At 46.4% G+C, this 16,438-nt stretch overlaps 1 protein-coding gene across 16 annotated transcripts in view; it reads left to right on the forward strand.

Moving 5' to 3' along the window:
• The window catches only part of LOC109562134 (protocadherin gamma-C4), a 186,171-nt gene that overhangs the window by 66,789 nt on the left and 102,944 nt on the right, over positions 1-16,438 (forward strand). The window contains exon 1 of one of the 16 annotated variants that reach the window (XM_019965092.2): positions 165-2,584. The exons of 12 other annotated variants lie outside the window; for them this stretch is intronic. In XM_019965092.2, the coding sequence (XP_019820651.2) occupies positions 179-2,584 (2,406 nt within the window). In that variant the 5' untranslated portion in view covers positions 165-178. 3 more of the 16 variants (XM_019965100.2, XM_070792076.1, XM_019965109.2) reach the window with 3 other exon arrangements.

Below are 16,438 nucleotides of genomic sequence, written 5' to 3' on the forward strand. Positions count from 1 at the left end.
CTCAGACTCGCTAGCGTAAGCCTTTCCAACGTTTACTTCTCTAGAGAAGAAACCCTGCCTGACCCTCATAAAGCTGCTGGGAGCTCCGGACGACTGCAACATAGACATTAGTTGTAATCCGGCATCTCCAGGCCGGTGAGCAAACTAAGACGGGGGGTAGGGGGGGCGGGCAAGAGGGATGGGGAGCGGCGCTGGGAAGAGCGGCTGGGCTGAGAGGCGGCCAGTGCTCTTTCCGTTCCTGCTGTCTTTGTTCTGCCTGGCGCTCTCTGAGCAGATCCACTACAGGATTCCCGAGGAGATGCCCGAGGGCTCGGTGGTGGGGAATCTCGCCAAGGACCTGAGACTCAGTGTCCACGAGTTACCGACTCGAAAACTGCGCGTCAGTTCGGAGAAGCCTTACTTCGCTGTGAGCGCGGAGAGCGGGGAGTTACTTGTGAGCAGCAGGCTAGACCGGGAGCAGATATGCGGGAAGAAGTCAGCTTGTGCTCTGGAATTTGAGGTTGTTGCTGAAAATCCATTGAACTTTTATCACGTGAATGTAGAGATCGAGGATGTTAATGACCACACTCCAAAATTCTCGCAAAATTCCTTTGAGCTGCAAATAAGTGAGTCTACGCCGCCAGGCACGCGATTTATATTAGAAGTCGCGGAAGATGCAGATATTGGCTTAAACTCTCTGCAGACTTATAAACTTTCTCTTAGCCCTAGTTTCTCGTTGATAAATAAGGAAAAACAAGATGGTAGTAAATTCCCGGAACTGGTATTGGAGAAACCCTTAGACCGGGAACAACAGAGTTACCATCGTTTAGTACTGACTGCCTCAGACGGTGGCGATCCACCCCTAAGTGGCACTATTGAGCTCCAGATCCAGGTCACTGATGCCAATGATAACCCCCCGGTATTTACCCAGGACGTATACCGAGTCAACCTTGGAGAAAACGTGCCCCCAGGCACCACTGTGTTGCAGGTGTCAGCCACCGATCAGGACGAGGGCGTCAACTCAGAAATTGCTTATTCCTTCTACAGGTCCGGGCAAGTCTTCGGTCTGAATTCAAAGAGTGGGGAAATTACAACTCTAAAAACACTGGATTTCGAAGAAATCAAAGAATATTCCATCGTGGTGGAAGGGAGGGATGGCGGAGGACTGGTTGCACAGTGTACAGTTGAAATTAGCATTCAAGATGAAAATGACAACAGACCAGATATTACATTCCATTCTCTAGTCGAAATGATTCTGGAAAACGCAGTGCCGGGAACTCTGATTGCTTTGATCAAAATACATGACAGAGATTCTGGGGAGAATGGGGAGGTTAATTGTCGATTAGAGGGTGAAGTACCTTTTCAGATAATCTCTTCCTCCAAAAATTCATACAAGTTGGTAACAGCCGGGACCCTGGACCGAGAGCAGATCCCGGAGTACAATGTCACCATCGTGGCCACTGACAAGGGCAAGCCGCCTCTCTGCACCCATACAAGTGTTACCTTGCATATTACTGATGTCAACGACAATGCTCCGGTTTTCCACCAGGCCTCCTACGTCGTCCACGTAGCAGAAAACAACCCGCCTGGAGCTTCCATCGAACAAGTCAGGGCCTCTGACCCTGACTTAGGGCCCAACGGCCACGTCTCCTACTCCATCGTGGCCAGCGACCTGGAGCCACGCGCGCTGTCGTCCTACGTGTCCGTGAACCCGCAGAGCGGCGTGGTGTTCGCACAGCGCGCCTTCGACCACGAGCAGCTACGCGCTTTCGAACTGACGCTGCAGGCCCGCGACCACGGCTCGCCAGCGCTCAGCTCCAACGTGAGCCTGCGCGTGCTGGTGGGCGACCACAACGACAACGCGCCCAGGGTGCTGTACCCGGCGCTGGGGCACGATGGCTCGGCGCTCTTCGACACGGTGCCGCGCGCCGCGCAGCCCGGCTACCTAGTCACCAAGGTGGTGGCGGTGGACGCAGACTCTGGACACAACGCCTGGCTGTCCTACCACGTGCTGCAGGCCAGCGAGCCCGGACTGTTCAGCGTGGGGCTGCGCACGGGCGAGGTGCGCACGGCGAGGGCCTTGGGCGACAGGGACGCGGCCCGCCAGCGCCTGCTGGTCGCTGTGCGCGATGGGGGACAGCCGCCCCTCTCGGCCACCGCCACGCTGCTCCTGGTTTTCGCCGACAGCCTGCAGGAGGCGCTGCCGGACCTCAGTGACCGGCCCGCGCCGTCTGACCCCCAGGCCGAGCTGCAGTTTTACCTGGTGGTGGCCTTGGCCTTGATCTCGGTGCTCTTCCTCCTGGCGGTGATTCTGGCGGTCGCCCTACACCTGCGACGCTCCTCCAGCCCTGCTGCTTGGGGCTGCTTTAAGCCTGGTCTCTGTGTCAAGTCTGGACCCGTGGTTCCTCCCAACTACAGTGAAGGAACTTTACCTTATTCGTACAATCTGTGTGTTGCCCATACTGGAAAGACAGAGTTTAATTTTCTAAAATGTAGTGAGCAGTTGAGTTCAGGACAAGATATACTTTGTGGTGATTCGTCTGGGGCCTTATTTCCACTCTGTAATTCCAGTGAGTCGACTTCCCATCCCGAAACTCTAATGGCGGTGAGTTCCATTTAAGTATCTACTCTTTTTCATCATCTTTGCAATTTTTTATTCACATGAAAATATATTGCATTTTTTAAGTCTAACGATTTGCTTAGGAATAATTAGAGCTCATCCGAAAGCTGTATATCCAGCCTTCAAGGGGAATGGTGAATTAAGAATAGATATGTGACATAATATCTTACCCAGTTAAGATTTACCAAGTTGAGAGAGTATGCTCTATGCTTCACAACAAAAGTCTTTTTGCCAATTTCTTATCTCTTTTCTAATCTAATGAAATTTACCCATTGCTTTTTTATTCTTCATTTAACATATTTAGATGTTTGTTATATATAAGTAAACATTAAATTTAAAGTAGGTAGTCACTTCATTATTTACAGCAAAAAAGCTACTACTAGGTATCTTCCTTCACTGATTTCACTGGTAGTTTACATCTCTTTTTTATATTTATTCCTCATGTCTAGTTCCTTAAATCTACATATCTGTGAGTCTTTGAAGTCCTTAATATTTAAAGAAAAAAATACAGTGTGGTATATTGTGTGAGAAAGACTCAGTGAACTCATCAGAAAATCCAAGTCATTATCTAAGTTCCTTCAAATTTCCTTGAATGCAAAATCCTCTTCTTTATAGTTAACAGAAGGAGACACTTGATAAGAGAAAAGGAAATGCTGCTCCCTCTATCACTTGCTCTCACACCTGACCTATTTTTTTGAAGCAGAAAGAGAGGAAAGTCACTGTATTTGTCTTATTACTTGGAGCCCTAAACATTAGTGACTAGTGACATCCTTCTATCTGTAGGAGGGAAGGAGAATTCTGAATTACTTTTAAGGCAAAAATCTACTAATTTCAAGCACATAAAAGATGTCATTACATAAGCATCTGTCTTTTGCTTGTTTTCTGTTAGGAACTGCTTCAGTAAATAATTTCTTTACAAATTGCTGAAAGAAATTTCTTATTGTGGTACATAATTTGTTCTACATCTTGTGGGTTTTTTTACCTCAAATTATTACTTGAGTTTAGATGACCCTTATAATAGGAAGTTTAAGATTATATTAATATTGCTAATTTCTTGATGAAAAAACTGAAATGGAAACTTACTTTTCAGTGTATGTTATTTGAATCTTCCAAATGCTGTAGGCTGTGCATGCACTATGAATTCACATAGAAAACTAAATATTTTAAAAATTAAAATAGCTTAAAAGTTTAACAACCATAACTATGTAAATTTTTAAAATCCCAACCTACTTAAAGTTTAGCAATATTAGATGAGAAAATCTAGTATCATTATGTAATTAAATTTTGTAAACAAAATCTTAAGGAAACTTTACCCCAAGAATCTCACCATGAAAGTTAATGTCTTATAAAACAGCTTCAAATTGAGTAATCTATATATTCATTCAATATAATTATGTAAATATAAATGTACATATAAAATAAGAAAAATATGGATATATTTCCAAAGAGGATTGCACATTTTAATCACTTCAGAAATTAACGACCTATAGAAAACAGTTGAAACATTATAAAAATGAAATTTGAATAATTTACATATCTAGAAAGAGCAAAACGCTATAAAAATGATAGTAAGGTTGTCTGATATTAATGACATTTAATAGAAATTTCATGTCATTTCACTTCCAACTAAAATATCCACAAGTGGTCATTGCTTTTGAAATATAAATGCACGACACAGAGAAATCTAAAATCATAATGGTAAGAGAGTAGTGTTTTGTCAGTCATCTATAGCAAAAATATTTCACATCTCAGTGGGTGTAGTAACGGCTTAGGACTCTGAGCGCCGCTGTTCACCAACTCTAAGAAAAGCTCAGTCGGCTTTCGGTCCCAGTATTAGAGTCTGCAACTCCACAAAGCCGCTCGGATCCCACAAACAGACTCCGGGGCTGCAGAGTAACTCAGCCTCTGAACTTGGGGCACTACGGGTTTCTCCTGAGAAAAAAGATCGCCATAATTTGCAGGAGGAAAACAGAAGCTAAGGAATCAGCATTCACAGCAAGTATTCCGAAGAAAAAACCTTTAGTGAAGCAACAATGGCCGCTCCAAGGAATCGCCTGCACCACAGAAGACTGTTCCTGTTGTGCCTTTTCCTGGGGAGGCTGTGGGAGACGGGGGCGAGCCAGATCCGCTACTCGATACCTGAAGAGACAGAAACAGGCTACATCGTGGGGAATATCTCCAAGGACCTGGGGCTGGAGCTCCGCGAGCTGGCAGAGCGGGGCGTCCGCATCGTCTCCAGAGGTAGGACGCAGCTCTTTGCTCTAAATCCACGAAGCGGCAGCTTGGTCACCGCGGGCAGGATAGACCGGGAGGAGCTCTGCGCTCAGAGCGCGCGGTGTCTGGTGAACTTTAAAGTCCTGGTTGAAGACAGGGTGCAGCTTCACGGAATAGAAATAGAAGTCACTGATATCAACGATAATAACCCGAAATTCCAGGTCGAAAATCTGGAAGTAAAAATTAACGAAATTGCTCTGCCCGGAACACGTTATCCATTGCCAGAGGCTGTGGACCCGGATGTGGGCTTGAATTCCCTGCAGAGCTACCAGCTCAGCCCCAATAACCACTTCTCCCTGGACGTGCAAACTGGAGACGACGGAGCTGTAAGCCCAGAGCTGGTGCTGGAGCGCGCCCTGGACCGCGAGGAGGAGGCTGCTCACTACCTGGTCCTCATCGCCACGGATGGAGGCGAACCGCGTCGCTCCAGCACAGTGCACATCCGAGTGACAGTGTTGGATACAAACGACAATGCCCCGGTTTTTGCTCAACCGATTTACCGAGTGAAAGTCCCAGAGAACGTGCCCCCGGGGACCCGGCTGCTTACCGTAAGCGCTAGCGACCCGGATGAAGGAACCAACGGGGAAGTGGCTTATAAATTCTGGAAAATTAGTGAAAAACAATCTCCGTTATTCCAGCTGAATGAAAATACTGGCGAAATATCAACAACGAAGAGTTTAGATTATGAAGAATGTGCGTTTTATGAGATGGAAATACAGGCAGAAGATGGTGGGGCATTGAAGGATCGGACCAAAGTACTCATTTCAGTAGAAGATATCAATGATAATAGACCTGAAGTGACCATTACATCGTTATTTAGTCCAGTGAGGGAAGATGCTCCTCAAGGAACAATAATCGTTCTTTTCAATGCTCACGACCGAGACTCTGGTAAGAATGGCCAAGTTGTCTGTTCCATCGAGGAGATTCTACCTTTTCAGTTAGAAAAATCAGTAGAAGACTATTATAGATTGCTGATAGTCCAAAATCTTGACAGAGAAAAAACCTCAGAATATAACATCACAGTGACTGCAACAGATAGAGGAACACCACCTCAGTCCACGGAAATTCACATCACCCTGCACGTGGTTGACATCAACGACAATCCACCCTCCTTCTCTCAAACTTCCTACTCTGTCTACCTCCCAGAGAACAATCTTAGAGGCACCTCCATCTTCTCTGTGACAGCCCATGACCCAGACAGCAACGAGAATGCTCGAGTTATTTACTCGCTAGAGGAAGACACCATCCAAGGGGCGCCTCTCTCCTCCTATGTTTCTATCAACTCGGACACTGGTGTGCTCTTCGCACTGCGCTCCTTTGACTATGAGCAGTTTCGAGATCTTCAAATGCAGGTGAGGGCAAGCGACAGTGGGGACCCACCACTCAGCAGCAACGTGTCACTGAGCATATTTGTGCTGGACCAGAACGACAACGTGCCAGAAATCCTGTATCCTGCCCTCCCCACTGATGGCTCCACGGGGGTGGAACTCGCACCCCGCTCTGCAGAGCCAGGATACCTGATTACCAAGGTGGTGGCAGTGGACAGAGACTCAGGCCAGAATGCCTGGCTGTCCTACCGCCTGCTCAAGGCCAGTGAGCCAGGACTCTTTTCTGTGGGGCTGCACACGGGCGAGGTGCGCACAGCGCGGGCCCTGCTAGACAGAGATGCGATCAAGCAGAGCCTGGTGGTGGCAGTCCAGGACCACGGCCAGCCCCCTCTCTCTACCACCGTCACGTTCACGGTGGCTGTGGCCGACAGCATCCCCGATGTCCTGGCTGATCTAGGCAACCTTGACTCTCCTGCCAACCCCGAGGACTCCGACCTCACACTCTACCTGGTGGTGGCGGTGGCCGCGGTCTCCTGTGTCTTCCTCGCCTTTGTCATTGTGCTACTGGCGCTTAGGCTGAGGCACTGGCACATGTCGCGTCTGCTCCAGGCTTCGGGCAGTGGGTTGGCTGGCGTGCCGGCGTCTCAGTTTGTGGGCGTGGATGGGGTTCGGGCTTTCCTGCAGACCTATTCGCACGAGGTCTCGCTCACCGCGGACTCAAGGAGGAGTCACATGATCTTCCCGCAGCCGAATTACGCGGACACGCTCATCAGTCAGGAAAGCTGTGAGAAAAGCGAGCCTTTGTGCGTTTCAGATGATTCCAGGTTTCCTGTAGAAGACAGCCCTTTCGTTCCAGTGAGTTCGACTTTTTCTTTACTTTAAAAAAAAAATTGGTTTTCTCTTTAAGTGCTTTCATTTAAGGTAAGTTGATGTTAACATATTTCTCACCATACATTTAAATTTTCACTAAGCCTGATTTTTTGCTCTAACATCTGTAAGAGTCAGACGCGACTTAGCGACTGAACAACAATATAGGAGGCATTTATTGGTTACATCGTTGAAACAATCTTTGCTTTTTCATAATAATTAACCTAGGGTCAGTGGAAACCCTCTTGGGACAGCCCTCATCATCAGGCACTGGGCATGGCTCTTTGGCTAAGGTTGCTTGAGTAGTGACCACAGTTCACTACTAATTCTTAGGACGGGTTTCTATTCCTGAAATTTATTATTTTTGTTGTCTGCAATGGCTGCATTGTGAAATTCTTACTCTAAAAACATGTCTATAGCTGATGCTATTTTTGTAAGGGTAAATTAATAAGAAATACATTCTATTTGGAGAACTAAGTGAAAGCTCAAATTCAGTGCTTCTCTTCTGTTTCTATGACCAGACAACACCCCTTAGAGGTGATGTGTTTCAGGTCACATGTTTGTAGACGTTGTTTGCATTTAGAGATCATTTCTGAGGATGATTCAAGCTTCAGTTATTAGTTCCATATCCTCATACAGTATGTTTTATTCTTTTAATGGTGAAAAAAATGCTCTTTATAAACAATAGACATTTAATTTCAGTGAAAAATTTTAACACCATTGGTTCTCATCCTCTTAATACTATAATTATTAATAGTTTGAAACTCTCCTATAGTTTATATTTGCTGAAGAGCAGTTTCTTAGACTGGACCCTATGAGAAGACAAAACATGGGAAGTAAAAATTATTCTTCAAGTGTTACTTATGACCCAATACTCCAACTTTTGAGGCTAGAAATAAATTTGGATATGGGAGATGCTTTAGGAAAATATTCTCAGGAATTACTAGGGAGGTTCTAAGAATATTTCACTGGCTTTTAGATATAAAGAAAATAATTATTATTATGTAATGTGATTTTTAACACAATGTGATTTCAAGTAATAAATGACATTGCAGGAGACTTTGAAAATAATATTTGAAATTGACTCAAAATTCTATTTTAAACATGCTGAACATAAGGGCTAAACATGTCTGTCCGTCATACAGATGTTTTAATTATTTCAAATACTCTTTATTCCTAAGCAAGTAGGAAAGACAATGCATTGCTCAGGGTCATATTTTTAACCATGCAATAGGAAAGCTATCATTTAAAGTTTCTGTCTTGGGGAGTAACCTTTAGTACTTGGTATACATAAATACTAAAATATGTGTTAATGTGGAAAAAGTAATAACAGAAATATTTATGAAGACTGTATATCATGGTAGGTGACTACTATTCTCTGCCATAAAAGGTGACTTGTCTTTAAAAACAGTCCATAAGGCTCTTTGGATGGATGATTGGGCAGACTGTGGAAAATGCTGAATTCTTGTTTTGTTAAATCAGGCAGGACTTTTGCATTGTAAACAGTTTATATAATAGGCTTAAGGATAAAATTCTTCCCCATATTAATGTCTTGTCTTTAAAGAAGAGTTAATTAAAATATCTTGGATATCTTCAAAACAATGAGGTAATGAAATATGTAGTAAAGAATACCTTGTGTTGACCATCTTTGCAATTGGGTGAGGGGTAAATGAAGGTTCAATAATAATGCTCCCTAACTTCTTTTATAAGTTTGAAATTTTCCACAATAAACTTCTTGAAAAACTAAGTATAAAGACACTGCCCATATACTTTACTAAACTTGGGCAATTACATAACTATATATCTATAGATAGATATATATTCTGAGCTTCCTTGGTGGCTCAGTGGTAAAGAATTTGCCTGCCAATGCAGGAGACACCAATTCGATCCCTGGTCCAGGAAGATTCCCCGGAGAAGGACATAGCAACCTACTCCAGTATTCTTGCTTGGAAAAAAAACATGGATAGAAGATCCTGGCGGGCTACAGTCCATGGGGTCGCAAAGAGTTGGACACAACCTACCGTCTGAAAAACAACACATTCTGAAGAGAAACTGTCTCAAGACGACAATATGAGACTGCGATCCCACACGAGGCCTCTGGGCGCCGCTGTCGGCCAGTGCAGGGCTAGCGCTGATACCCGAGATTCCTCAGCCTCCAGGCTGGGATTTCCAGCGCAGCTACCGATAGAAGGAAGCCCGCTCACACACCCAGGCTCCTCTGTGCCCAGCACAAACGGATTCCCAGCTCTGCCTGTCCTGGGCAGAAAGTTTTTCTACTGATGCCGTGAACTGCAGTTTCTTTGGCTTTTCGGAAAGATTGGGACCCAGCGAGAACTAAAGCGCGCAATGGGAGGGAGCTGCACGCAGACACGCCTGGCTGACCGGAGGCAGGTACTGTTTCTCTTCCTGCTGCCTTTGTTCTACCCCGCGCTCTGCGAGCAGATCCGCTACTCGATTCCCGAGGAGCTGGCCAAGGGCTCCGTGGTAGGGAATCTCGCCAGGGATCTAGGGCTCAGTGTCCTGGATGTGTCGGCTCGAAAGCTGCGAGTTAGCGCGGAGAAGCTGCTCTTCAACGTAGACGCGGAGAGCGGGGACTTACTTGTGAAGGACCGAATAGACCGTGAGCAGATATGCAAAGAGAGAAGAAGCTGTGAATTGCAGTTGGAAGCTGTGGTGGAAAATCCTTTAAATATTTTTCATATCATTGTGGTTGTTGAGGATATTAATGACCATGCTCCTCAATTCGATAAAAAGGAAATACATTTAGACATTTTTGAATCTGTATCCGCAGGTGCACGAATATCCCTGGACCCTGCCACTGACCCCGATATAAACATGAACTCAATTAAAGATTATCAGATAAATCCTAACCCTTATTTCTCATTAATGGTTAGAGTTAATTCTGACGGTGGCAGATACCCAGAATTATCCTTGGAGAAACCCCTAGACCGAGAAGAGCAGCGATCCCATAGTTTGATATTGACTGCCTTGGATGGAGGGGACCCTGCACGAAGTGCCACCGCTCAAATAGAAATCTCTGTCAAGGACACCAATGATAACCCCCCGGTGTTCAGCCAAGATGAATATAGACTTAGCGTTAGTGAAAATCTACCCCCCGGGTCCTCCGTGTTGCTGGTGACAGCCACTGACCAGGATGAGGGGGCCAATGCTGAAATAAACTACTACTTCAGGAGCACTGCTCAGAGTACAAGACACAAGTTCTCATTGGATGAGAAAACAGGCATGATTAAGAATAACCAGTCATTGGATTTTGAGGATATAGAAAGATACACCATGGAAGTGGAAGCAAAGGACGGAGGTGGTCTCTCTTCCCAATGTAAAGTAATCATAGATATCCTCGATGAAAACGACAACATCCCGGAAATAATCATTACTTCTCTCTCTGATCAGATTTTGGAGGGTTCTCTACCAGGAATGGTTGTTGCCCTTTTCAAAACACGGGACCGGGATTCTGGAGGAAATGGAGAAGTCACCTGTCATGTAGGAAGAGATGTTCCTTTCAAGATTTATTCTTCTTCTAATAATTACTACAAGCTGGTGACAGATGGGGATCTAGACCGAGAGCAGACTCTGGAATACAACGTCACCATCACAGCCACTGACCGGGGCAAGCCTCCTCTCTCCTCCAGCACTACCATTACCCTATGCATCACGGACATCAACGACAACGCTCCGGTTTTCCACCAGGCCTCCTACATCGTCCACGTGGGAGAAAATAACCCGCCTGGAGCTTCCATCGCGCAAGTCAGCGCCTCCGACCCTGACCTAGGACCCAATGGCTACGTCTCCTACTCCATCGTGGCCAGCGACCTGGAGCCACGCGCGCTGTCGTCCTACGTGTCCGTGAACCCGCAGAGCGGCGTGGTGTTCGCACAGCGCGCCTTCGACCACGAGCAGCTACGCGCTTTCGAACTGATGCTGCAGGCCCGCGACCACGGCTCGCCAGCGCTCAGCTCCAACGTGAGCCTGCTCGTGCTAGTGGGCGACCGCAACGACAACGCGCCCAGGGTGCTGTACCCGGCGCTGGGGCCCGACGGCTCGGCGCTCTTCGACACGGTGCCCCGCGCCGCGCAGCCCGGCTACCTAGTCACCAAGGTGGTGGCGGTGGACGCAGACTCTGGACACAACGCCTGGCTGTCCTACCACGTGCTGCAGGCCAGCGAGCCCGGACTGTTCAGCGTGGGGCTGCACACAGGCGAGGTGCGCACGGCGAGGGCTTTGGGCGACAGGGACGCGGCCCGCCAGCGCCTGCTGGTCGCTGTGCGCGATGGGGGACAGCCGCCCCTCTCGGCCACCGCCACGCTGCTCCTGGTTTTCGCCGACAGCCTGCAGGAGGCGCTGCCGGACCTCAGTGACCGGCCCTCGCCCTCTGACCCCCAAGCTGAGCTGCAGTTTTACCTGGTGGTGGCCTTGGCCTTGATCTCGGTGCTCTTCCTCCTGGCGGTGATTCTGGCGGTCGCCCTACACCTGCGACGCTCCTCCAGCCCTGCTGCTTGGGGCTGCTTTAAGCCTGGTCTCTGTGTCAAGTCTGGACCCGTGGTTCCTCCCAACTACAGTGAAGGAACTTTACCTTATTCGTACAATCTGTGTGTTGCCCATACTGGAAAGACAGAGTTTAATTTTCTAAGATGTAGTGAGCCTTTGCATCCCCCTCAAGACATAGTGTGTGGTGATTCTCCTGGGGCCCTAATTCCACTTCATAGTGGGAATGACTTGGCTACACATCCTGAGACCCTGACACCGGTAAGTTTCATTTTTTTTCTTCTGTAATATTCTATTTTTTTCATATGTTGGGCATACTATTTCACTTTTACATCTAGAATCATATTTAGAAAATCCATAACTAATCACTGTCTTGTCTTTTCAGTTTTTACTGACTACATTTTCAACACTCATCTTGTTCATAAGTTGCTCTGTAATTCAGAAAGGATGTAACTAAATTGGAGATATCTTTTCAAGCCTAAGTTAGCAAAACAGGCTGTGGTCTTGGCTTCTTACCAGATAAATAAATAGTTTGAAGTTTAATAATATTCACGTACTCCTTAAATATCAAAGCAGATGCTCATATCAAAGAAACATGTGTTGCAGATAATCCTGTATGTGCATTCTGGTATCTTCATTTATTTTAACATTTTTAAAAACTGTTGGGACTTCCCTGGAAGTCCAGTGGTTAAGACTCTGTGCTTCCAATACAAGAGGTGGGATTTCAACCCTTGGTCAGGGAACTAAGATCCTGCATGGTGCAGCCAAAAATAAAATAAAACTAGATTATAAAAAAATATAAATAAAACTAAGCATTTGAGGGGACATAGCGAGCAGATCCACGAATCCCTGAAATTGCATGCAAAGTTACAGATGTATGCAGTTTTCCTGGCAGAGGAGTCAAAACTTTCATTCTATTGCCAAGTGTTGCTACGGGCCCCAAATCATAATACTACCCTAGAGGAATTTCTCTCTTCAATTTTTGGTCCTTCTGGTTTTTCTTTTATATATTTTTTTCTTGGTACTCAAATTATACTCTTTCCAAATCTTTTTTCCTCTACATTGAAGATAAGGAATTTCCCAGAAAGCAAATGAAATGTCATTGTGCTCTGTGCTCAATCTCTGACTCTGATTATCTTTGAAGACAAAAGATAAAATCTTTAAAGAGTTAAATGGGGGGGGGGGGCATAATGACATAAATGTTTCTAAAGAACCAGTTCTCTCTTTATGAAAGAAGTGAACCTCCAAACTCCTCATCTTTGAGGAGAGACCTACTACTGGATTGATGGGGATATACATCTGAAGATGTGGGGGCCAGTTTATTTTGTACTTCCATATAAAATGCAAAGAGATTATTTATAGTGCCATCAACACCCTGGTGAAAACAGGTCGTTTGATATGCTTATTTCTTTAAAAACCCACATCACTATTTCTAACTCTGTTTTAAAAAATTGTTTTATAGCACTTGTATGTATTCTCTTCCCATTGCAATAGAGACATGTTCCTTTTAGTTTGTGGCTACCAGCTCAACTCATTTGGGTCAAGTTAACTTCTAATAACCTATAATAAAAATACATTTTCCAAAAAAATTCATTGAGGCACAATAAAACTATTTTAGAAAAATTTGAAAGCCCTTTACACAATCTTAATGCTAAACAAATATAATTAGTTAACCAATATAAAATTTAAAAATCTTAAGTGAATTAAAAGGGATTATCTCATAATAATCTCTATATGAATGTCTACTAAACACTGTTGGACCATTTAAATCAGAATTTCAAAATAAAATTGTAAGGCTTTTCTGAATATAGCTAGAAGCTCACAGGAAAGAAAAGAAGCATTACTTACCTTTGAAAGTGGATATATTTCTATTGGGAAAATAAGTGTTGCAAATATAAATTTAATCGACCATTATTTAATACTCTGTAGTACTTTCGTTCCACTTTATTCCACCGAATAATGGCAGTCCACCTCCAGTATTCTTGCCTGGGAAATCCCATGGACAGAGGAGCCTGGCGGGCTACAGCCCATGGGGTCTCAAAAGAGTCGGACGCGACTTAAGGACTAAACAACAACAAGAAAACTACAGATATCCGTTGAGAAACCAAAGAAGAAATGTAAAATAAAATATACAACAAAAAATAGAGTCCCCTTTGTTTTCTATTGCGTACATAAGTGGGTGCAGTAACTTCTGAGGACTCTGAGCGCCGCTGTTCACCTACTACGAGAGAACCGCAGCCAGCGCTCAATCCAGATTCTCAGGGCTCCAGCTACACAAAGCTCCACGGTTCCTGCAAATCAGCTCCAGGGCTGCAGCGAAACTCACTTCAGAATTTAAGGTGCGCAGGCCGCAGAGACTTCCTGCACCCAGAGTAAGAAAAAGCAATCAGCCAAAACACAGCGTGCCCAGTGAGGACATAGCGAGAATCCAGTCACCAGACAACAATGGCCGCTCAAAGGAATCGCTCCTACCTCAGCGCGCTGATCCAGCTCTGCCTTCTCTGTATGTCGTGGGAGACCGAAGCTCGGCAGATCCGCTACTCGGTTCCCGAGGAGTTAGAGAAAGGCTCTTTTGTGGGCAACATCTCCAAAGACTTGGGACTGGAGCCCCGGGAGCTAGCGGAGCGAGGAGTCCGCATCGTCTCCAGAGGTAGGACGCAGCTTTTTGCTCTGAACCCGCGAAGCGGCAGCTTGGTCACCGCAGGCAGGATAGACCGGGAGGAGCTCTGCGCTCAGAGCGCGCGGTGTCTGGTGAGTTTTAACATTCTTGTGGAAGATAGGGTGAAACTTTTCGGAGTAGAAATAGAAGTAACTGATATCAATGATAATGCACCAAAATTTCAAGCAGAAAATCTAGATGTAAAAATTAATGAAAACGTCGCTCCAGGAATGCGTTTTCCTCTCCCGGAAGCTGTTGATCCAGATGTGGGCGTGAACTCCCTACAGAGCTACCAGCTCAGCTCCAATAAGCACTTCTCTCTGGCAGTTCAAAGCCGTGTCAATGGCGTTAAGTCCCCGGAGCTGGTGCTGGAGCACGCTCTGGATCGCGAGGAAGAGGCAATGCACCGTCTGGTTCTCACTGCCGTCGACGGGGGAGACCCTCTCCGATCTGGCACTGTCCTCATCAGTGTGACTGTTTTCGATACAAATGACAATGCACCCGTTTTCAGTTTGCCTGAATACCGAGTGAGTGTTTCGGAGAACTTGCCTGTGGGCTCACGGCTGTTGACAGTCACCGCCACCGACAGGGATGAAGGTGCCAATGGAGAAGTGACATATTCATTCCGAAAATTACCTGACACACAATTGTTGAAATTCCAACTAAACAAAAATACTGGGGAAATAAAGCTATCAGAAAATCTAGATTACGAAGAGACCGGTTTCTATGAAATAGAAATACAAGCTGAAGATGGAGGGGCATATCTTGCAACTGCTAAAGTATTGATTACAATAGAAGATGTAAATGACAACAGTCCAGAGGTAACCATCACATCTCTGTTTAGTCCCCTGATGGAAGATTCACCTTTGGGGACTGTTATAGCTCTTTTAAATGTGCATGATCTGGACTCTGGGCAGAATGGACAGGTCACCTGTTCCATATTGGGGAATCTACCATTTAAATTAGAAAAATCGATTGATAGTTATTATAGATTGGTGACACACAAAGTTCTTGACAGGGAACAGGTATCCTCTTACAATATCACATTAAAAGCCACAGATGGAGGAAGTCCACCCCTATCAACAGAAACTCACTTCATCCTGCAAGTGGCAGATATCAATGACAACCCACCTACCTTCTCTCACATCTCCTACTTTACCTATATCCCAGAGAACAACCCCAGAGGGGCGTCCATCTTCTCAGTGACTGCACTGGACCCAGACAGCAAAGAAAATGCCCAGGTTATTTACTCCCTGGCTGAAGACACTATCCAGGGGGCACCACTATCCTCCTATGTCTCCATCAATTCTGACACAGGAGTCCTATATGCACTGCGATCCTTCGACTATGAGCAGTTCCGTAATCTGAAGATGCAAGTGACAGCCACTGACAGTGGGGACCCACCACTCAGCAGCAACGTATCACTGAGCATATTCGTGCTGGACCAGAATGACAACGCGCCAGAAATCCTGTATCCTGCCCTCCCTACCGATGGCTCCACAGGCGTGGAACTGGCACCCCGCTCTGCAGAGCCAGGATACCTGGTTACCAAGGTGGTGGCAGTGGACAGAGACTCAGGCCAGAATGCCTGGCTGTCCTACCGCCTGCTCAAGGCCAGCGAGCCAGGACTCTTCTCTGTGGGGCTGCACACGGGCGAGGTGCGCACAGCGCGGGCGCTGCTGGACAGAGACGCGCTCAAGCAGAGCCTGGTGGTGGCAGTCCAGGACCACGGCCAGCCCCCTCTCTCGGCCACCGTCACGCTCACGGTGGCTGTGGCCGATAGCATCCCAGATGTTCTTGCTGATCTGGGCAGCTTGGAAGTCCCGCCGGCCTCTGATGCTTCAGACCTCACCCTGTATCTGGTGGTGGCGGTGGCCGCGGTCTCCTGCGTCTTCCTCGCCTTTGTCATTGTACTGGTGGCGCTCAAGCTGAGAGGCTGGCACACGTCGCGTCTGCTCCAGGCTTCCGGAGGCGGATTGGGTGTACCAGCCTCGCACTTTGTGGGTGTGGACGGGGTACGGACTTTCCTGCAGACCTATTCCCACGAGGTCTCTCTCACCGCGGACTCGCGGAGGAGTCATGTGATCTTTCCGCAACCCAACTACGCGGACACACTCATCAGCCAGGAGAGCTGTGAGAAAAAAGATCCTCTGTCTTTGTTAGATGATTCGAAGTTTCCTGTAGAAGATACCCCTTTGGTGCCAGTGA

This window comes from Bos indicus, chromosome 7 (assembly GCF_029378745.1).
Source record: "Bos indicus isolate NIAB-ARS_2022 breed Sahiwal x Tharparkar chromosome 7, NIAB-ARS_B.indTharparkar_mat_pri_1.0, whole genome shotgun sequence".
NCBI lineage: Eukaryota > Metazoa > Chordata > Mammalia > Artiodactyla > Bovidae > Bos > Bos indicus.